At 41.3% G+C, this 24015-nt stretch overlaps 1 protein-coding gene across 1 annotated transcript; it reads right to left on the bottom strand.

The window, feature by feature from the left end:
* Nucleotides 1–363: 363 nt before the first annotated feature.
* Tbpl2 (TATA-box binding protein like 2) lies at nt 364–23340 on the bottom strand. Its single transcript, XM_057755700.1, has 7 exons — nt 23287–23340; nt 21064–21521; nt 20359–20446; nt 16998–17089; nt 7437–7604; nt 4347–4441; nt 364–440 (listed from the first exon to the last, which is right to left on the bottom strand). The coding sequence occupies exons 1-7, from the start codon at nt 23338–23340 to the stop codon at nt 364–366; spliced, it is 1032 nt and encodes a 343-aa protein (XP_057611683.1).
* Between the last annotated feature and the right edge of the window lie 675 nt (nt 23341–24015).

The raw sequence follows: 24015 nt of genomic DNA on the forward strand, positions 1-24015 counted from the left end.
GACTCAGTGCCTCAGTCTAGCAAGGTCTGAACCGTTTCAAATTTTGAAATAAGTTTGCTTGTTCTTGTTTATTTATAATTAAATAGCACACAAGAGTCACCTTAGAGTAAGAAAATTCCATTTCTTAATCACAGCTATTCACATGGAATCACCTTGTAATAAATCAAACCGTACTTCAGGCTACACAGTAGACCCTATTTCCAAACCAAGGCAAAAGTCAAACAAGAAACTTAACCCTGTTAGCTATGAACAGGGACTGCTAGAAAGCACAGGAGGCCCCTACAGCCATGTGTAGAAACCCGTTCCTCTCTGCTGTGCTTAAACACGTATCCAAATCACAACATGAGAAGCCCAGGGACACGCTCAGATTTTCTTAAAACTTTCCAGAATAGGATACATGTTTTCAAATGCTTCGTAGATCTCAGAACGCTCTCTGGCACCTATAAAGAAATTCAAGTGAGTGTGAACTTTAACATAAGAACGACAACAGTTTTTTCTTTTTCATGCTAAAATTTCATTTCACCATATTCAATGACTGTTTCTTTGATTTTGGGAAATGGTGGAGCTAAACAATCCCGAGGTGGCCTCAGAATAGATCCATCTGTGTCTGCCTCCCCAGTGTTGGGATTACAAGGATATGTAGTTTTGTGATGGTTTCCAGATGACACCTCTGTAGTTGTACCCAATAAGTGTGGCACTTCTTTCTAATAAAGAGAAGAATTAAAGGAGGGGCACATTAGCCATAGTCTCCCCCAAAATGCATGCCATAGGGCAGAAGTTCCTCCAGCATTTCCTCTCTTTGGATGCTGTCTTTAGTCATACCGGGCTCAGTAGAATGTAGATGGGATAGTCGACAAATGTGTTACCATATGACGTAAGGGAGCCACCCTCAGCACCTGTGAACTCAGCTACTATGAATTGCAAAAAACGTCTTCCTTGGATTCCTTCATTTCTGGTTAGCATCTTGTTTCCATAGTATCCGACCAGGCAGACCATTCTAAGAGCTTACAGTTTTGACACATAGGAAGTAATTAGAGAAAAAATTTATACCATTTTCATTATTAGAGTCTTAGGTGTCAGCAATTGTTAATTTGTTAATTGTTAATAATTGATATGACTGACATGCACTTATAGCGCTAAGCAAAGATTAGACACTCTCCCTGGAGAAATGTTAGTTCCCACTTGCCTCTCACTGACAACAATCAATCATACCCTTTCCACCTTCAAAACTGGATAAGGGACAACCCAGTGAGTGTTATGGACTGGTTCTTATATGAGTTTGGGGCTTCAGCTAAATAAGAATTAGCATCTGACATATTTGGGGGCAGAAAGCAAAGAAATGATTTTAATGGAAGAAACAAAAACTGTTCTGTTAGTACTGGGTATAGTGATACATGCCTCTAATCTATCACTTGGGAGGCTGAGGCAAGAGAATCTTAAGTTCAAGGCCCTCCCGAGCTACACAGATGACCCTGTTTCAAAAACAAAAACAACAGCCTGTTAGTAAGTGAATAACTTGGATTAGCTGGGGTCCTAGGACCTTCAGAGGTGCAGAGCTTGAAAGGAAGGAAGAAGAAAATCTAAGAGTGATGATCTGGCTTAGCTTCAGGCCCAGTGAGGGAGAAGACCTAAAAAACCATCTACCAGAATGCAGATCAGTGATGAGCTGTAATGATTTTATTAAAAAAAAAAAACGATAGGATGTTGAAGTTCAGCAACCTCTGCACTGCTGGAGGGACTGTAAACTGGGTTCAGCTCCCAAGTTTGGGTGTTCCTCAAGAGTTATGGGGTCACCACACACCCCAGCAGTTCCACCTGAGCAAACTTCTTACAAAACCAGAAGCAGGTACACAGTGCAGACTGGAATTGCTCCAGAAGTTATAATAACGAAGACATAGTAACAGCCTCTGTGGCCTTCAATGAATAAAAGCCTCAGTGTATGTCTACAATAGAGTATTACTCAGCCATAAACAGTACAAAATTTGGACATGCCTCAACAGTCGAAACAAATCCAGGCACCTACCCACCCATAAAAGGTAGGAAAAGTTACATTTAGACGAAGCATTCAAAATAGGTAAATCCGTGGTGATAACAGACACTGGTAGCTGCTGGAGAACATGGCAAACTACGGAGGTTTCTTTGCAGCCACAGACTGTTTTAGAACGGGAGGTGACGGTACAGTCATGTTGTATTGCAGGACACTAAATGCATTAAATGCCCGCTTTCAAGTAGTTTGTTAGATAAATTCCATTTTAAAAAAAAACTTAAAGTAGTAAGGAGGAGGAAATCCTTGTAAGTCTAATTATTTTTTGACTGCTAATGGCAAAATGGCATTTATTCCTTGCTAAGGAATTTTTCTGCATCCCAAAAGTTGAAAGAGGAAGATGGTGTGTTACTAATAGACACAAGAAACTCTGCACCTTTGGATAGGAAATCCCCCAAAGTCTTCTCAGAGGTAGAATATTACAGTTTCCCCTTCCAAAGAGATCAGTTTTATGCAAATCAGTGAGATGGGAAACACTAAAGGAACAAGGCTACTGACAAAGAACTTGCCTCTGGCTTGTTAACACCTGTATATGGAATAGGCTTCTTACCATCTGACAATGGCCTGTGATTGGTGACGCAAACATGCATGCCAAAACCAACCCCAGGGCTAGACAGTCTGCTTACTGCTCTTTATGGAACAGGGTATCCAGGTCCGGCATTTGGGATAAACACTGATTTGTTGTTGTTGGTTTTTTTTTTTTCCATAAGGCTTTATATAAAATACTGTACCTATAGCTGCATTCAAACACGAAGAGCATGCCACCTGGAGACCCCTGGGAAGCAGAAACACAGCCAGTATTTTACGTTAGCAACAATGATTCCTGACACAACAGAGTGCACAGTTCCCTTATTTCACAAATGGGGAAAGTGAGACCCAAGAAATTGAGGTTACCGAAATCATAAAGCAGCAATGAGGGAGACGTGCAGCCAGTGTTTCCTCCAGAAGCCATCAACCGAATACCACCTGTGCTCGCTCCCATGTGTTAAAACAAGACTTTGTTAAGTTAGTACTAGATGTGGCGCTAGGGATCAGACCAGGGACTTTTATATTCTAAGCAAACCCTCTTCCTTCCGACTGTATCCCAGACCTCACTTGACATTTCCTCAATAAAGAACAAAAACCAATCTCACAGGCCAATTAACAATCAATAATGACAGCCCCTGCCCTATAGCAGCAGCATCAACTGGGTGACCCCAGCATTTTAGGCAAAGATTACCATGCCTTTTCTGCGTGCTACAATGACTGCCTTTTAAAATGCATGCCCTTCCTAACCTGGTAGCAAGATGTGACCTGATCTACTGAGAAAGGACAGGCTTTGAACTTGAGTAAGAGCCCAAATGGCAGCTGAACCACTAGCTAACATTGCGACCATAGCGTCTTACCTGACCTCCAAGTTTCAGATTACCCACCAGAAAAGCAACCCTCCTCACAGAGTAGTGAGAGGGTTATGTGCACTAACATCTGTGTGAAGTCCTTAGAGAACCACAGGATTTCACAAAAACCTAGGCCACTTTCTTGCCCTTGACGAATATATGGCAGGACTAGGGACACTGGATGGTTGGTTTAAGTATACATGGCTTAACTTCTGGTTGGTGAGATGCCGTGCAGCATAACTTCACCATCTGTCTCCACAGGGCTGGACTGCTGCCAGATGGGTGTTTGCATCCTAACACCGTACATGCACCTGGTAGGCACCCGAAACTAAGGGTCCATCATTTGGAGTCAAGAAGCGCAGGGCAGCTGACAAACCCAGCGCACTGACTATATATGTCAGTTGTGACCCAAGAATGACTTCTAGATTTTTTAGTGATTGGGAGAAAATAAGAGTTCTATTTGGTGACATGTTTAAATCATAGTCACAGAGTCACATAATTCACACGCCAAAGCCTCTACCTGAGACCACCTCCAGCAGAGACTTCTGGGGCCACAGAGTCTAAATATTTAGTGTTTGTCCTTTACAGAGAATATGTACCGATCCCTGCCTTAGGAACATGGCGCAGCTTTATTAAAAGCTTCCTTGAAGGGTTTGAAGCAACAAGTTTAGCTGCATGTGTGCTAATGATTGATATAAAGCAGAATGTCAAGATGAAAATACACACCAAGTAATAGAATACATGAAAAATGTATCATTTTAGGAACTGAGATCTATGAGTAATGTCATTTTTTTCTCTACTTTTCTTTTCCCCAATATAGCAAAAAGTACCTTGTTATGGAGGAAAACCCATTCGGGAAGGAAGGAAAAGCAAGTACACACACGGTTTTACATCTTCTGAATGTGAGCTAATAACCTTAAACTTACCTGTCAACACAACTTTTCCAGAGGCAAAGATGAGCAACACCACCTGTGGCTTCACCATCTTATAAATAAGACCAGGAAACAGTTCCGGTTCATAGCTGTTTAGAAGAAGAGGTCATGAAAGTCAGAGAAAAATGTATAGTGTAATAATAACAATAAAGAAGAGAATACAACTGTCCAGAGTACTTGCTCTTGGACAACAGATAGAAGGAAAACAAGACCGGTGGAGAGTGACACACTAGGATCTACCTAACTCTTCATGCACAGGGGACGAACCAGACCACACTGGCAAGCACCTGCAGTTCGTCAACCAATAAAACTGTAGCAGCCCTGGCTGGAAGCAGAAAGGTGATCCTATAAAGGAAGGGACACTCCTGAAGAGTATGAAGGTCACTTCCAAAACCATGTTTTTAAAGTGACAGGCACAATAAACTCCTGATTAGAGATGTACTATTTATCCTATTCTTTGGTGTAAATAAGAGAGGGCTGAAGCTCAGAGAAAGGGAGGAAGGAGATCATCCAGTGGAGACTGAATAGCAAACACCTGATGAGTCCTTGGCCCATTCAGCCTTGAATTGCCTTCCAGTATCACCTCTCTAGATGCACTTCTGCCTCTCAATCTACAGAGCACCCTGCTCAGGACCCCACTGCACACAAAGCAGTCTCAGCTCCACAGTGACTTCCAGAGTTCAGCAGTAACAGTGGCAGTGTGTCTTTATTTTAGTCAGAAAACTCCATGTGGGCAAAGGACTGAGGCTACACAGGTAACCAGTAGACCCTTACTATTACACAATACTCACCTGCATTTTAGACCCTTAATGAGCATTTATTATCAGCATATTCCTGAGTTTAAAACTTGAGGTGGAAATGCTCATAGAAAACTATAAAGATGATTGTGACATAGATTGGTAGAGAAGGTAGCAAGGAAGAGGCTGTAATGGTGATATAGCTCAGCGGTAGAGCCCCTGCCTTATAGACATGATGCCTGGGTTCAACACCCTGGACATAGGGGTGCTTATAATCCTAGCACTCAGGAGGCTGAGACAAGAGGATTGCTATAGTGTGAGACCAGCCTGAATTACATAGCCAGACCTGACTCCAAAACTAAATACAAAACCAGAACACACCTGTAATAGATGTCAAAGTGCACATTTTCAGACTCTAAATTAAAGATGAACTTGAGGTTTTTTAATGTAAGACACACTTGACACGATCATGCCTTATGGGTGTGATGTTTCCCAAGCCACAGGCATTGAAAAACATTAAAAAGAAACCCCTTTCTCTGCTTAGGAAAGTATCCTTAAGGCTCCCAATGTGAAGAACACACACACGCATACACACACATGCATATACGCACGCACATACGCACGCACACACGCACATGCACACACACACACACGCAAACACGCACGCACCCACACACGCACATACGCGCACACAGGCACATGCGTGCGCTCTGCAGCTGAGATCCATATCCTGAGGATGAAGGCCTGACAGAGTGCTTCTGAGGGAGGCCAGCATGGAAGCAGAAAGAGAGGCCTCTGGAATACAAAGTACACTTTCCAGTCAGACACAACAAAAGTGACTGAGTTCATAAACCTGGCCGGCTAGGAAGAAGAGACTGGTGTGGGCCTCTTCTAGAAGATAAAAGCCAGGCAACTGACTCTGATCTTGCTCTTCGGCCAGTTTTGTTTTTCAGAAAGTGAAAATGATGTCAAGGGGCTTTTACTGTCAACTGCAGTCTCTCAGTATGTTGTTGAGAAGGGAAGGGAACGAAGGCATGGGATGTACGCACAATATGATGAGCCCTGAGCGGCCTGAAAAGAGTAAGGTGTCTACTTCAGTCACGCTCCGAGTTGGGGTGGACCTCATTCGTGTGTCTGAGGAGGGAGACAGGACTCCTGTGGCTCAAGATACTGGATGATAAAATGTCTGTGTTCACATATTTAAAAATGGAGCATGTACTGTGTCTATACATTACCCGAGGTTGAAAATGAAAACACACCCAGAGGTGATGTATATTGTATGAGGAAGCTGACCATGGAGCTGACTTTTGAAAAATAAGAAACATGACATATCATAGTCACTCAATAAGCAAGTTTATTGGTTTATGGAAGAGGGGAAAAATATAGTTAGGAGAAGGGTGTTAGCCATCACCCAAGATAAAGCTCAGAATAAACTATAGTTTGGCAGCTAAGAAAAGTCCAGACATTTTATCTTCTGTTGGGTTTGAATATGAAAGAAAAGCCAACAAACCCCTTCCACTGATCCTTAGCCACGTGACTGAACAGACCCACTGTTGACTCACAAAGGAGGTAAAAGGTTGGGATGAGACTATACTGAACAAGAGAGTAAAAGCATTTGCCCTTCTACATTAGGTCAGTTGTTTTGACCAAGATGTGTATCCAGGGGTGTGGGGTGTGGAGTTGACCTCTGAAGCCTGAGCTGTGCTCTCTGAGGGCTGAGCTGAGGTCAGGGAGTCAGTCTGTCTGTGGAGACTAGGGTTACAGAAGCAGGAAGGCTAGAATGCTCCCTTAGGCTAGGAACACTGTAAACGCAAAAGTGCTGTGTCAGCTACAGCTATACAAAGACACCCCTTCCCAAATAAACACGACTGGATAGGTTCTCGCTCAGAGACTATGTATGTCACAGCCATCTTTCCTCCCTCTTGTCCACCCTCCAGCTGTCAGCCTCACCCCTTCACTTCTACCGCCATCTCCAAAGCCACTTGGGCCAGTTTTATAAACCTAATGCCTTAGTGGCCCTCAATACAGAGCTTCAGCACCGTCATTGCCTATGAACTCTGCAGGATTGCTAGCTGAGTCTCTTCCGGTGGAGCTGCCCAATCAGAGATGTGGGCCAAAGTTGCCCACTTTGCAGTTTCATTGTGAGAACCACTATTTCAAGACCCTGGCCCATACCATAACTTTTGAGGTCTGGGGCACAGCATCCTAATCCATTCATCTACCCCGCCTTCTCCTCTGATCTTCTGGCAAGTAGCCACTCTCTCTGACCGCTATCATGTATAAACAACCTGAATTTTATAACTGCTGCAGCTTAGCAAGAGTGAGGTTGAGCCTGAAGCCTTCATACCTACTGAACTGCCGGTGGGTGAGCGCCAAAATCTCCAGCCTGATGGGAAATTTCACATCACAGCTTCCAACCATGTTCTGAATTTTAAAATTGAAGAATCTGACGGGGAAGCCAAGCTTCTGCACCACGCGAGCATACTTTCTCGCTGCCAGTCGAGACTCCTCTTCACTGGGGAGAGGCAAACACAATTAAAGACACTTTCTTGTTGTTTCATGAGATAGAGTCTGGCTGTATAGCCTAAGCTAGTGAGTAACTCGTGCACTTCCTGCTTCTGTCTCCCAAATGCTGGTATTCCAGGCATGCATTATCACATCTATTTAATTAATGGCATCTACTATTAATCAAACTGGTTGATTAATGGCACCTTATTCACCCTGTCCCTTTTACTGTTGCATTCATTTGTAGCCTGCACTTCTGACCACCTCTCTACTCTATGTCCTATGTTCATCTTTGAATGTACCTATGAGACTGTAGGCTGGCCATGTGGGTGTGGCTCAGCAACAGAGCTCTTGCCTACCATGTGTAAGACTCTGGATTTGGTCCCCAGAATCACAAGAATAAAATAAAAATAAGTGAGTCTCCATGAGAAGGATCTCCCTCGCTCACCTTTGTCCATAGTGTCCTGTAAAATGTTTGGTACAATGAACAATTAGTTGTTGAAGTGACCCACACCCATCACCTTGATTGGTTATCCCTCATCGATAAGGCACTTTGACTTGTTTTGAATGTTATTTGAAAAATTAACTATTCATTATTTCTCAAAATGTGTCCTCAGACCTAAAATCTTGTTAGAGGGGCCATGACCCAGGTGTAACCTCTGGCACATAGACACTCTTGTCTGGGCACCAGCGAATTACCGTCTATAGTCTTCTAAGTTCTGGTTCTTGCTACAGCCTGAGAACTGCTCTGGTCTAAAAATGTGTGAGCCATTTGTATAAGAACAAAAATAAGAACAAAGGCATGCAAAAAAAATTAATGAGCACAAGGAAAACAGATATGGGCCAAGTGAGTGGCATAGACTTGAGTCTTTAGGAGACAAATTGTCAAAAACAAGTTTAAATTCCTTGAAACTTGTCCAGTTTTCTCAGCTTTTTCACCCAACTGCTATGAGATTCATACTCAGCATGAGGGGAAATGAGCTACGACTGACCCCAAATACATGTCCCATAATGGGCAGCCCTGAGATTTGGGCCTCTAGTTTTCATCTGACATTGTTCACTTGCCCAAACAATAGTGAGCAGCAGGGGCTGCCGGACAGGGGCCACCATGAGTAAATTCTATGAACACAGCTCTCTTTGTGAGGTGTGCCCATCTTAAGTTGTAAACCAGCAGTTCCTAAAGGAAAGGCCACTTGGACTCAGCTTGCCTGGACAAGTGAAGTGCTGAATTCTCTTCCCTAGATCCCTCACTGTCCTCGTATGTGAATTGGGCCACACACTTTATTTCAATCACCCTTGTGTTCCCCACCCACTTCTAACTCCTGACATGGCAAGACTATGTCCCAAGTTAGTAATGAAATGAAGACATTTTGTAAAAGAAGTCTTGTACTGCTGTAAACCTCACATACGGGTTTCTATTTTAGCTGCAGCTCAGAGTCTACACATATATTCATTGCACAAACATTAGAGAATAGATTTAAAACCCGAAAGTTTCATCACATGTGGTAAGAATTATTTAAATTTTACCTTCTGCACATACCCCTAAGCAAACATGTATCCTTCGTCCTTATCTTCACAGAAAATAGGTATGGACAATAATACTGCTCTCTCTCTCTTGTATAAACCAAACACTCAGAATTCATTATGCAGAACTCAAGAGCCAAATAGGTCACCACAACATGAGGAAATTCATTAAAGGATCACAGCATAAGGAAGGTTGAGAGCCACTACTCTAAATGAATCAAAATGCCACCATCCTTTCTCTATTATTTCTTGTATAATGTAAGACATTAAAAGGGCTAGAAAAATATTGGAGGTCAATATTTATATCATGAGCTACAAGGGGAATGCTTTTCCAAACAAGATTTCAAATGATAAAGGAAAAAAATGAATCAGCTAACTATACACCAACAACTTTAAGTTGTGTTTGAAAACCAATACATAGTAATCTGGAAAAATATTTCCAGCATAAAATTGCAAAATACTTAAAATGCAAAAGACTTCTACCAAAAGACAAATATCTCTAGGACATTGGGCAAAAGATATAATAAGCATTTTACATGCTCATGAAGAGATGTTTGATCTCATAATCATGCAAATACAAATTTAAATGATGTAAGCTTTTTCAATAAGTTTCACAGATATAAGTAAGTATATTGGAAGCCCATGTTCATAGGAATAGATGAATTATTGGTGCCTCTGTAGCTGCAGGTTGATATCACCTCTCCAAAGGGGACTTGCTGTCCATCTGACACAAGGAAAACACCAGCTCTCTCCACCAACTGTGGAGCAAACATCAGAGCTCAGAACTTCTCCTGTAGGAGATCCAGGAAAGAGAAATCTTCCCAGAGATAGATCCTGAGTGAATGCTCCAAGTATGTCCCATTTAGAAAACTCTATCTTGTCCAATACTGAGGGGACTCAAGAGGTGAGTGAACAACCACACAGTGGGATGTCCCACTCTCTAGGACCTCCACAGTGGGACAAAACCCCAGGCCCCTTCCCCAACTCCCTTGGCATTTCTAGCCAACCAGCAGGGATTTTCCTGTGGCTCCACTCCCCCCAAACCCAAACCCATCCACTGCACCCTCCAAGTTACTAGTCATACCCCGCCTAAGAGCTTAGAGATTGCTATAATACTGAGGGGACCAATAGCTTGCTACAACACTGAGGAGATTAAGAGAGAGCACCAAGAGAGCAAACCAGGAGAGAAGACCGAGAGCAGGTGTATAGAGACCTCAGAGGCTTTCTGAGACAACATTGACAGTACAGAGGAGACCAAGAAAAACTCCCAAACACTCAGCCACTGCAAGGATTGGACCAAGACACAAAGACACTGCCAGCCTCATTTGAAGAGAAAGATGGCAGATAGGTGCCAATGCAAGAATTCCTCCAACAACCTAAAAAGCAACATGGTAACACCAGAACCCAGCAGTCACACAACAGGAAGACTATCATCCTAACACAGAAGACGTAGAAGAAAATGACTCTAAACGTAACTTTATGAAAATGGAGATCTTTAAAGAGAAAATGAAAAATTCTCTTAAAAAACAAACAAGCAAAAAACTGGAAGACAAACAAAAAATTGGAAGAAATTAATAAATCCCTCAAATAAACAACAAACAAACAAAAAAACAACAAACAAAATGGAAGACAAACAAAAAAAATTGGAAGAAATTTATAAATCCCTCAAAGAAACCCAAGAAAACCAAGAAAAAAAAAAAACAATCAAACAGGTGAAGGAAACAGTTCAAGACTTGAATACTGAAGTTGAGGTAATAAAACATAAACTGAGGGAATTCTGGATATGGAAAATCTAGGTAAATGAACAAGATCTACAGAGAAAAGTAGAACCAACAGAATACAAGAGATGGAAGAAAGAATCTCAGGTGTTGAAGATACTATAGAGGAAATCGATTGGTCAAAGAAAACATTAAATTCAACAAATTCTTAACAAAAAATATTCAGGAAATCTGGGACACCATGAAAAGACCAAACCTAAGAATAATAGGGGTAGAAGAAAAAGAAAAATTCCAGCTCAAAAGCACAGAAAATATATTCAACAAAATCATAGAAGAAAACTTTTCCAACCTAAAGGAGGATATTCCTATGAAGGCACAAGAAGCTTACAGAACACCAAATAAACTTGATCAAAAAATCCCCTAATAATCAAAACACAAAACACACAGAATAAAGAATATTTAGAGCTTCAAAGAAAAAAGGTAACAAATAAAGGTAAACCTATCAGAATTACACCTGAATTCTCAATGGAAACTATGAAAGCCAGAAGATCCTGGATAGATGTGCTGCAGACACTAAGAGACCATGAATGCAAGCCAAGACTACTATACACAGCAAAGCTTTCATTCACCATCAATGGAGAAAACAAGATATTCCATGACAAAAACAGATTTAAACAATATGTATCCATGAACCCAGCCTTACAGAAAGTACTAGAAGGAAAACCCCAACCCAAGGAAACTAACTACACCCACAAAAACACAGGCATCTGATAACCCCCCACCAGCATAACCCAAAGAAGGTAAACACACAAACACTGCTATCGAAAAATAACCGGATTTAACAACCACTGATCATTAATATCACTTAATATCAATGGAGTCAATTCACCTATAAAAAAGACACAGGCTAAGAGGATGAATATGAAAACAGGATCCAGTCTTCTGCTGAAAAAAAAAAAAAAAAAAAAAAACCTCAAAGACAGACACTACATCAGAGTAATTGGTTGGAGAAAGGTTTTCCAATCAAATGGACCTAAGAAACAAGTGGGTGTAGCTATACTAATATCTAACAAAGTTGATTTCAAAATAAAATAAGTCAGAAGAGATGGAGCAGGTATATTGACGAACAATTCATCAAGATGGAGTCTCAATCCTGAACATCTATATCCCTAACACAAGAGCACCCACATATGTAAAAGAAACATTACTAAAACTTAAATTGCACATCAAACCTACTAATAGGAGACTTCAACACTCCACTCTTGCCAATGGACAGGTCAACCAGACAGAAACTTAACAGAGAAATAAGAGAACTAACAGATGACATGAATCAAATGGACTTAACGGACATCTATAGAACATTCCACCCAAATACAAAAGAATATACCTTCTTTTCAGCATCTCATGGAACTTTCTCTAAAATTGATCACATACTTGGTAACAAAGCAAACCTCCACAGATACAAAAAAATTATAGTAACCCCCTATGTCTTATAAGATCATCATGGATTAAAGTTAGAATTTAACAACAATACTACTCTCAGAAAGCCTACAGACTCATAGAAATTGAACAGTGAACTGCTGAACCATCCCTGGGTCAAGGAAGAAATAAAGAAATTAAAGACTTTCTTGAATTCAATGAAAATAAAGGCACAACATATCCAAACCTATGAAACACTATGAAAGCAGTGCTAAGAGGAGAGTTCACAGCACCAAGTGTCCACATAAAGAAAACGGAGAAAGATCACATTAGTGACTTAACAGCACACCTGAAAGCTCTAGAACAAAAAGAAGGAGACTCACCCAGGGAGAATAGAAAGCAGGAAATAATCAAATTGAGGGCTGAAATCAACAAAATAAAAACAAAGAAAACAATACAAAGAATAAATGAAACAAAGAGATGGTTCTTTGAGAAAAATCAACAAGATAGATAAACCCTTATCCAAACTAATCAAAAGGCAGAGAGCAAAAATCCAAGTTAATAAAATCAGAAATGAAAAGGGGGACATAACAACAAACACTGAGAAAATTCAGAGAATCATCAGGTCATACTACAAAAACCTGTACTCCACAAAATTGGAAAATGTAAAAGAAATGAACAAGTTTTTAGATAGATACCATATACAAAAATTAAATCAAAACCAGGTGAGCAATTTAAATAGACCTATACTGCAAGGAAATAGAAGCTGTCATCAAAAACCTCCCAAGCACAAAAAGCTCAGGGCCAGATAGTTTTAGTGAAGAGTTCTACCAGAACTTCCAAGAAGAGCTAACACCAATACTCCTTAAAGTGTTCCACATAATAGAAACAGAAGGGACACTGACAAACTCTTTTTATGAGGCTACAGTTACCCTGATACCAAAACCCCACAAAGACTCAACCAAAAAAGAGAATTACAGATCAACCTCACTCATGAACATGGATGCAAAAATATTCAATAAAATACTGGCAAACAGAATCCAAGAACACATCAAAAAAAAAATCATCCACCATGATCAAGTTGGCTTCATCCCAGAGATGCAGGCCTCGTTCAATATACAAAAATCTTATCAAAGTAATCCATCATATAAATAAACTGAAAGAAATAAAACATGATCATTTCACTGGATGCTGAAAAAGCATTTGACAAAATTTAGCACACCTTCATGATAAAGGTCTTTGAGAGATCAGGGATACAAGTAACATATTTAAATATAATAAAAGCAATATACAGTAAGCCAATAGCCAATATCAAATTAAACGGAGAGAAACTCAAAGCAATTCCACTAAAATCATGAACAAGACAAAGGTATTTTGTTCTCTCTCCATATTTCTTCACATAGTTCTTGAAGTTTAAGCAATGGCAATAAGACAACCAAAGGAGATCAAGGGGATTCAAATTGGAAAGGAAGAAGTCAAACTTTCATTATTTGCAGATAATATGATAGTGTATATAAGTGACCTCAAAAACTCAAATTTGTAATTTGATAATTACCAGAGAAATCCTACAGCTGATAAATACCTTCAGTGATATGGCAGGATACAAGAACAACTCAAAAAACTCAGTAGCCCTCCTATACACAAACAATAAAGAAGCTGAGAAGGAAATCAGAGAAACATCACCTTTCACAATAGCCACAAATAACATAAAATACCTTGGAGTAAACATTAACCAAAGAAGTAAAAGACCTATTTGACAAGAACATTAAGTCTTTGAAGAAAGAAATTGAAGAAGATACCAGAAAATGGAAAGATGTTCCATGTTCTTGGATAGGTAGGATCAACATAGTAAAAATAGTAATCCTACCAAAAAGCAATCTCTAAATTCAATGCAATCCCCATCAAAATCCCAACACAATTCTTCACAGACCTCCAAAGAACAATAATCAACTTCATATGGAAAAAAAATCCAGGATAGCCAAAACAATCCTGTACAATAAAGGAGGCATCACCATCCCTGACATCAAACTCTATTACAGAGCTACAGTAATGAAAACAGATTGGTATTGGCATAAAAACAGAGAGATTGGCCAATGGAATCAAATCAATGACCTGGATATTAATCCACACACATTTGAACACCTGTTTTTTGACAAAGAAGCTAAAATTATACAATGGAAAAGAAAACCTCTTCAGCAAATAGTGCTGACATAACTAGATATCAACATGTAGAAAAATGAAAATAGATCCATATCTATCGCCATGCACAAAACTCAAGTCCAAATGGATTAAAGACCTAAATATAAATCTGACCACACTAAACCTCATAGAAGAGAAAGTGGGAAGTAGTCTTCATTGCATGGACACGGAAGACCACTTCCTAAATATAACCCCAGTAATACAGACACTGAGAGCAACAATAAATAAACAGGACCTCCTGTAACTGAGGATCTTCTGTAAAGCAAAGGACACAATCAATAAGACAAAAAGGTAGCCTATCAAATGGGAAAATATCTTCATTAGCCCCACATCAGAAAAAGGACTGATCTCCAAAATATATAAATAAAGACATTAAAATTCTAAATAACCCAATTAAAAATGGGGTATGGAACTAAACAGAAATCTCAACAGAAGAATCTCAAATGGCCAAAAGACACTTAAGGAAATGTTCAACATCCTTAGTTATCAGGTAAATGCAAACCAAAACAACTCTAAGATACCATCTTACACCTGTCAGAGTGGCTAAGATCAAAAACACTAATGGTAGCTTATACTGGAGAGGATGTGGAGTAAGGGGAACACTCATGCATTGCTGGTGGGAATGCAAACTTATACAACCACTTTGGAAATTTGCGGTGGTTTCTCAGGAAATTGGGAATCAACCTACCTCAGGATTCAGCAATACCACTCTTGGGCATATACCTAAAAGATGCTCAGTCATACTACAAAATGCATTTGTTCAACTATGTTCATGGCAGCATCATTTGTAATAGCCATAACCTGGAAACAACCTAGATGCCCCTCAACCAAAGAATGAATAAAGAAAATGTGGCATATTTACACATTAGAGTACTACTTGGTGGTAAAAAAAACAATGACATCTTGAATTTTGCATGCAAATGGATAAAATTAGAAAACACTATCCTGAATGAGGTAACCTAGACCCAAAAAGATAAATATGGTATGGACTCACTCATAAGTGTATACTAGGTATAAACAAAGAACATGGAGCCTATAGTTCCTGATCCTAGAGAAGCTAAGTAATAAGGTGAACCCAAAGAAAAACATATAGACCCACCTGGAAGTTGGAAGCAGACAAGATTGCCTAACAAAATTGGGAGCATGGAGGTGGGGGCAGAAGGGAAAGTAAAAGGGGAAGAGGAGGGAAGAAGGTGAGCATTGAGAACTTGAGGGAATGGGATAGTTGAGATGGAGGAAGGACAGAGATGAGAGCAAGGAAAGAGATATCTTGATTGAGGAAGCCATTTTAGGATTAGCAGAAACCTGGCTCTAGAGAAAGTCCCAGGAATCCACAAGGATGACCCCAGCTAAAACCATAAGCAATAGAGGCAAAGGGGCCTGATCTTGACTTGCCCTGTAGTCAGACTGATAAATATCTTAAATATCACCACAGAACCTTCACCCAGAAACTGGTGGAAACAGAGGCAGAGACCCACATTGGAGCACTGGACTGAGCTCCCAAAGTCCAGTTGAAGAAAGGAAGGAATGAGAATATGAGCAAAGAGTTCAAGACCATGATGGGTTCACCCACTAAAACAGATTACCTGAGCTAATAGGTGCTCACCAACTCCAGCTGGACTGGGAAGGAACAAGCATAGGACCAAACTAGTCCCTCTGAATGGGGCTGACAGTTGCATGGCTGGGGAAGACTGAGGAGCCACTGAAAGTGGCACCAGGATTTATCCCTACTGCATGTACTGCCATTTTGGGATCCTATTCTCTTTGGATGTATACCTTGCTCAGCCTAGATATAGTAGGGATAGCCTTGGACCTTCCCCAAAGCGATGTGCTTTAGCCTCTCTGAGGATTAGATAGTGGTGGGCTGGGAGGGTGTGTGGAGGGAATGGGAGGAGGGGAGGGAGTGGGAACTTGAATTGGTATTTTTTTTTAAATTAAATTGGTGTTTTTAAGAAAGAAGAAATACAACTGTAAAATATCTTCATCTGTGCAATGAAGAAAATCCACAATAATATCCCTAGGCTTTTGATATCTTGGCATGACTGCAGATGAAAAATTAGGTGTGTGTACACATGAACTTGTGTATGTTATATATAACATATGTGTATATAATAGACATGTAACATGCATGTATATGTTAAAAACAGGTTCTCATAACCCAATTAATTTCCTTGAACCTTAACCAAATGCTGAGTTCTAGGAAGTATGGGATATAGTTTAGTATCAAAAGCAAGACTAAGAACATTTTTATTTGCTTCTCAAGACAGGGTTTCCCAGTTGCTTTAGAGTCTGTCCTGAAACTCACTCTGTAGACCAGGCTGGTCTCGAACTCAGAGATTCCCCTGCCTCTACCTCCGGAGTGCTGAGATCAAAGGCATGCACCACCACTGCCCAGCCAAGACTAAGAACTTTTCATCCCATATTAACTGTTTGACAGAGAAAAATATGTTGCTCCTGCTATGAGTTTTCACACAAATTCTATACTTCTTTTCTTACATAGTGAGTCGCCTGTGGGGTAAGAATGAAAAACTTCATTCTCCTACCTTTTGGCTCCTGTGCAGACCACTTTCCCAGAGCTAAATAAGAGGGCTGTTGTCCTTGGCTCTCGGATCCTCATTATGACTGCAGCAAACCTCTGCACACCAAAGCCAATGGGAGAATTAGTCTCTACTGGGAGTGAACAGTAGTAGCCCAGTTAGAAAGTTGGGCTGTATGAAAATCTCAAAAAAACTGAAATGGACGAGGAAAAACGAACAATGTCCGGGTCTATCCTCCCACCTCAACCGAAGTTATAATTACAAAATGTTACTCTACAGCTGTTTCCAAAGGATCAGCTAAAATTAGAGCATCTGTTCCAGTTAAGGTCTGATGCTAAGAGCTTTAGACTTTCATTTATACACTTAACAAGACTAACGAAGTCCATTGTTGCCCTCATTTAATAAACAAGTATTTCACCTCCAACATTATCAGAACTTGCTAAAGATATGATATAAAATCACAGCTCATTAGATTTATATTGATATACTTTCTTTTTCTCTTACAGAATCCTTTAAAAAAAATTAAGAACAAGCGTGCAGATGGCAAGCTGAGGATATGGTGCTGTTAGCCAGGTGCCCACCTGGCACACATGAAGCGCTGGGTCTGATGCCCATGGTGGAATCATCCCTGTTTGGTGGTGCACCTGGAACCCTAACACTCTGGAGGTGGAGACGAATTGGGGGGTTGGATTCAAGGTTATCTTCGACTGCATTCAAATTTGAGGCCAGTTTAGATTATATGAGATCTCATCTTATCCCAAAACAAAAATTAGATGAGCCTGAGGTGGTCCATGCCTATTATCCCAGTACTTGAGAGGCTGAGGCAGGAGGATTCCAAGTTTAAGAATAACATAAGCTACATAGCTAAATCTCATTTCAAGACCAAAAAAATTAAAAATCACAGAAAAGAAAAGTATGCTATTATGTATGTTACTGCCAAGATTCTAGAATACCAAGGCAACTAAAATGCAGAACACAATGCACATAATGACAAGCATGCTAAAGACAAAGGGAAAATCCGTTTCATCAAGCCTTTATAATTCTTCTCAATGTGTGTTCCCAGGCCTGCTCATTGACAGACCCCTCAAGGACACTGAGGCCCTTGACACAGTCAGCTTATCACATTAGCAAGGCACTAAATGACCTGGTCCTCCTATACACACGCACTTCTCCAACTTTCCAGTTGAAATTGGAGTGGATCTCCTGCAAGATCACCTCTTGTGGGGGGCAGCTACTCCAGAAGATCATGGATCACTTCAGGATCAGACAAGCAATTGCAATTTGAACTGGAAACACCAAAAAACCCTGCATCACCACCAAAGACTGAATGAATTCTCATTAATGCTTTTTGTGTGCTTATTAAAATGTATTATTTTCCCTGGTATTCATTAATATAAGAAAGAGAAATATACATATCTTCACTAGATGATTCAAGCAAACAGACTTGCAATCCTGCCCCAGCTTCTCAAGTGTTAGGAGTACAGGTATGCACCAACTATTTAATTTTGTTTTTGTTTTTTGAGAAAGGATCTCACGATGTCACCCTGGCTATGACTCTTTGTGTAGACCGGACTAACCTCGAACTCACAGAGCTCTGCCTGCCTCTGCCTCTCAAGAAAATGAATTTAAAAACTGGTACCACCATGCCCAGCAATTGTTATATTCTCATCGTGAATTTATTAAACATTTAAGATAATTCAAAGCACGAACTTGAATTTGCATAGAAAGTACAATTCCCGACAGTTCCTATACATTCTCTTCCTATACATTCCAGCAGGGGAAGCTGAAGACGATGAGTAAAATATGCATAAAATGATCATTTTTTCCCCAATAATGCAATCTGTCATTGTCACTGCCCTAAGAATTCACCTCACAGCTGTATTTCTTTGCTTCCATTTCTTCTTTTTCCTTTTGTGTATAGGGAGAAGGGGGAATAGTTTGAGACAGGATCTCACTATGTAAGCCTGGCTTACCTTACTCAGTTCGTAGATGAGGCTGGTCTTGAACCCACAGAGCTACATCTGCCTCAGCCTCCCAAATGCTGGTATTATAAGGTGTGTACCACCATGCCCAGCCTCACCAGGTGTTTCTATCCATACTCTAGCCAGAGACGTGAGACAGAAAAGGAAAAGCTATTTGGTATCTGGATAATACATAACACTAAATCCAGATGTCAGCAAAAGCAAATGCTTAGTCTATAAAGAACCGATTTACATAGTCTCTCCCACTATTGTGGGTCTTTATCATCTAACCCACAAATCTTCCGCCACTGGGTCCACAGAGCCGTTTTCCAGTGGATGTGAGGTACACATCATTGTACTCCTGGCCCAGGACTTAGCTTCTAGCCCTGCCTTCCTCTACAAAATACAAAGCCTGAGGAATCATTAAACATTGAGGAGGCTAACAAATCCAAATTCTGTAAGCAAATAAGTCAACGAAGACAGGATGTCTTCCTTGGCAAGACTAAGGAACAGATTTTATTAAACTGCAGTCAGCAGACACGAGCAGGGGGATCTCTGTGAGAATGAGGCCGGCTTGGTTACATAGTGAAAAAAAAAAAAAAACACCTTTAGGTGGGAAACCATGGAATCAGTCATGTGTAAGCAGAAGCTAGAGCCTTATAAACAACTTAGCCTTTTTTCTGTTTTCTGATGGTTTGTTTGTTGTTGTTGTTTTAAGACAGGATTTCTCTGTGTAGCCCTGACTGTCCTAGAACTCACTCTGTAGACCAGGCTGGCCTAGAACTCAGAGATCCATCTGCCTCTGCCTCCCAAATGCTGGAATTAAAGGTGTGCGCCACCACCACCTGGCTCAATTTAGCTCTTTTGAATAAAAGAAACTGAATGGAAAAACAGATGTGTCCGCTATGTAAGCCAGCATTTAGAAAAATAGTATTTCCCACCAGGCATGATTACACAGACCTATAATCCCAGCAATCCAGGCTCTTGGGAAAAGAGGCCAGAAGAGGCCGGAAGAGTCCAAGTTCAAACCTAGCCTGGGCTATATGGCAAAACATTGTCTAAAGAAGAAGGAGAAGAAGAAGATGGTGATGAAGACTCCACAGAAGCAATGACAATTCAAGCTAGTGTTCCAGCATATCTGGACTGAAAACAGACATGCTGAAAAATCTTTGTGAACGACAAGGGAAGCTCTAGTTTCAGGACTGTGCAATTATTGCTTTATTCAGCACGGAGAATAAATGCCTTTATAACTTCAAAATAAAAAAATGAGATAGTTAACCTTCTGAATTAACAAAACTTTTCACTAAGAATTTTTTGAAGAAAATAAATGAGCCAATGTCATAATTGTACAGTGAACAGTACCTCAGAAAACTGCAATGGTTGAAAGGGACACCGAAGTCTCTTACCTTAGGGTTATATTCTGTGTTTTTGGCATTCAGAGCTATTTTCCTCAGATCCAATTTACAAGCCAGATTTGCAGTGGAAACTATATTCCTGAAGAAACAAGGCAATCCAGAAGATCATAATGGTATAGATTCAACACCAACTTAGCTTACTTCATTAAGTTATTTCATAGATTCTGCCTTACCAACTTGCTCGGGGGAGAATTCTCAGCATGAAATGCAAAGTCATGGAGTCCTTAGTTAACTGTAAACCTCAATGTGCTAAAATTCACATTTTCTTACATTTCATAACTAAAATTAAGTTTTGAAACTTAATTTTATAATTAATAAAAAAAAAAAACCCACACTGTCCTAAAACAGAAACCACAAACCCAAGGGAATTTGCTAATCAAACTCAATTTTATATCCTTCGTATTTACCCAGCCCCTAACTACCATTTTTAACAACTTCAGTGCTTTGGTATAGACAATATAATCTTTCAAGAATGTGTCTGTTAATCTTGACCCTCCTCTAAGGGGGCCAAGAACTGGTGTTTCCTTTAGTAAGTAACCAGTCTGCCATTGGTTATGACCCATTAAGAACTGGAAAAGAAAAAGGCGATCTGAAATGCTCCTCCTTCCTCCATTATCCTGAAACTAGTTCTCGTGATCCGAAACATAAACTGCGCATGTAGAAACAAGCCCTCCCTTTAAAAGCAAGTACTCTTACTGCAACTGAGGGACAATTCCAGAGCGTTCTGGAACAGGGTTCATTGGTGTCATGGACACTAAGGATGCCATCGGTAAGGCATCAGAGTTGAGTTTTCCTGGAGCGGGCTGGCTGGAGTCAGCACCATCGGGGCGCAGGTGGGAATCCGGTGAACAGCCGCTGTTCAGGTTCAGCCCGCTGTCCTCCCCACCAGGCAACGGCAACTGACACGGTTGATCTTGAGCTTCACAACTTGGCTCCTTTTCATGCTCGTTTCCAACGACAGTCTGGTCTTTATTTTCTTGAATAAGCTCATCTGGTAGGAAGCTTAGATCCACAGGTGAGAAGTCACTGGATGCTTCTTTGACTCCACCAAGATGTGAATTAAACACCGTCTCTGGATGGGACAGATTAAGCGGGTGCACGTCTAAAGGCGCTTGTGGGCTGAACAGTTGAGACACAGCTCGAGGATAGTAATCCTAGGCAATGTGCAAAGCAAAAATGAAAAGAAATCAAAACGCCAGTGGGATACACCAATGGGTCTCCACTATGGCAGAAGCCAACGGCTTCAGTCTGAAAGACAGTTCAAGATCGCCTCAATTCACACTACAAAGTCCCACCAAAATTCTACTACAGAGCACCAGCATGCTTAAGAGTCTGTCTATCTTGGAGCAGGAAAGATGGCTCATAAGAGGATTGCATGCTCTTCTAGAGGACTCAGGGTCATGGCACCCACAAGGTTGCTCTCAACCATCTCTAACTCCAGTTCAAGGGGATCTGATATGCGCTCATGGATTCGTTCATTGGGCACCAGGCATGCACATGGTACGCATACACGCATACCCACAGGCAAAACGCTCATACACAGAAAATAGAAACAAATAAATCTGTGGTAACTATATCTTAAAATATAGAGAAGGCATTCACCGTACAATGTTTTTCCTACTTCAGTTATTTATAGTTGCCCCTAACTCCAGCTGCGTAATAGGTATAGTTGAACTCAAGATGCCTAGAAAGTTGAAGAGAGCAGCTGTACTCTATTAGATAATTGTGAGCGTCAGATAACTTTTAAATGCGCTTTCTGTCTTAAATTCTCATTTTGAGGATTTTTAACTACTTTTTTATTATGTATATGTGTGAAGGGGATATGTCCACTTGAGTGCAGGGGCCTAAGGAATCTAGAAGAAGGCACCAGATCTCCCTAGAGCTAAAATTACAGAAAGTCGGGAGCCACAGACATGGGTGCTGGGAACTGAACTCAGACTATCTGCAAGATTGGTTCTTGCTCCTGACTGTGGAGCCACATCTCTGTGGCCCCATAAAAATCACAGTTTAGAGTAAGCAGTTGAATATTGGGACTTAGTCTTACTTGACTGGTCAGCACTCATTAAAGACTCAGCATTGCTTTTTTCTCATCAAAGGAGATATTTAAAATTTATGTGAATTTAGAACAGATAAATAAGTTACTGAGATTGAAATATTAAGGATATTTTAAATTGACATTTGTTTTGTTTTGGAGATAGGGTCTCATTGTAGCCTAGGCTGGCCTAGGCCTCTACGGTGCTGGCTCATACCTTTAATCCCAGCACTCAGGAAGCAGAGGCAGGTGGATCTCTGTGAATCTGAAGGTCTATATAGTGAGTTCCAGGACAGCCAAGGTTACATAAAGAGATCCACCCCACTACCACCACCCCCCCCCAAAAAAAAAAAGAGGAAGGAAGGGCAGGGAGGGAGAGAGAGGGCACAGAGAAAGAGAGAGAGGGACAAAGAGAAGGAGAAGGGGGCAGAGGGGGAGATAGAGGGACAGAGAAAGGGAGAGAAGAGAGAGGGGAGAAAAAAGAGAAAGATAGACTTAAAAAATCTTAACGAACCAAGTGTGATCACAGGTGGTGGGCCGCAAGTGTAGTTCCAGTTGCTGTGGAAACTGAGGCAGAGGCATAGCTCGAGCCTAGTTGTTGACAGTCTGAGAGGTCAGATGCCCTGAGCGTGGCCTGAACCTAGCACAGCAGAAGCGCTGGAACACCAGGTGACTGCAGGCAGCATGTCCCTTTACCACCTGAACCAGGCCATCTAACTTCATGGCTAGAATGTCTAAATGGACAACCCTGATTACCTCACTGAACTTCCAAGTTCAGGTGAAGGGCCTAGATCGAGCCTGCCTCTTAGGAAGATTTGGCATTTCAAAGAGACTCCCCAAGACCAACACAAGTCCTGATTTTTCAGCGAGGTGGCTGCCAGGCTCACCTGGATGGAGTACGGCTCCAGGAAGAGGTCCAGGTACGCGTCCTCCTCCTCCATGAGGGAGAGCCCACCACGAAGAGCTGGGAACAAGCAAAGGGATCAGGGTCCAAGCAAATCAGAGGCGCTTTGGTGGAACCAGTCCAGCTTCGGGCGCTGATGCCCTTTATCAGCCTCGGGCAGGACACAATGAGGTGGGGTCTGCTGGGTCTACTTCCTGCACAGATGGCGTGAATGAACTGAGGAACCAGGTGAGAGGCAGAGAAGGAGCTGATGAGTCTGGCGAGTCACAGCTGGTGTACCCAGAGAAAGAGAAGGGCTGCTGAGTTGACTGGGGCAGACCAGGCTAGAGCCCGCACTGGGGCTCCCACCGCCACCACTGGGCCTGCACCCGTTGCCATGCCCCCAGGAGAGCAGCAGAAAGTTAGCGACGTGCACTGTGAGAGAAAAAAAAAATGCGTTTTCTCTTACTCTTTTCCTTTTTCCCTTTTCCTCCTTCCGTCCTCTTTCCCTCCTTTTCCCCCTCCCCCTTCTCTTCGCATGCAGCTCAGGCTAGCCACAAACCATCCCCCAGCCTCTGAGTGCTGGGTTTACAGGACGTACCACCATTCGCGGATTTCTCTGGTGTGGCATCTTTATTATATTTGTTTATCTCTGTTGGTGTGTGCGTGTACATGTGGCACATTACAGAGATCACGTGATGGTCAGATGACCGCTTTCTGGAGTAGATTCTCC

Source organism: Chionomys nivalis, chromosome 22 (assembly GCF_950005125.1).
Source record: "Chionomys nivalis chromosome 22, mChiNiv1.1, whole genome shotgun sequence".
Taxonomy (NCBI): Eukaryota; Metazoa; Chordata; class Mammalia; order Rodentia; family Cricetidae; genus Chionomys; species Chionomys nivalis.

Excerpts from the sequence above, each read along its gene's own strand:
- Tbpl2 (XM_057755700.1), bottom strand. The coding sequence starts at position 23,340 with ATGGAGGAGGAGGACGCGTACCTGGACCTCTTCCTGGAGCCGTACTCC. Across the intron at positions 20,447-21,063 it reads GGAATTGTCCCTCAGTTGCA|GAATATAGTTTCCACTGCAA; the intron begins GTAAGAGTACTT and ends TTGTTTCTTCAG. Across the intron at positions 4,442-7,436 it reads ACCCACCGGCAGTTCAGTAG|CTATGAACCGGAACTGTTTC; the intron begins GTATGAAGGCTT and ends TCTTCTAAACAG.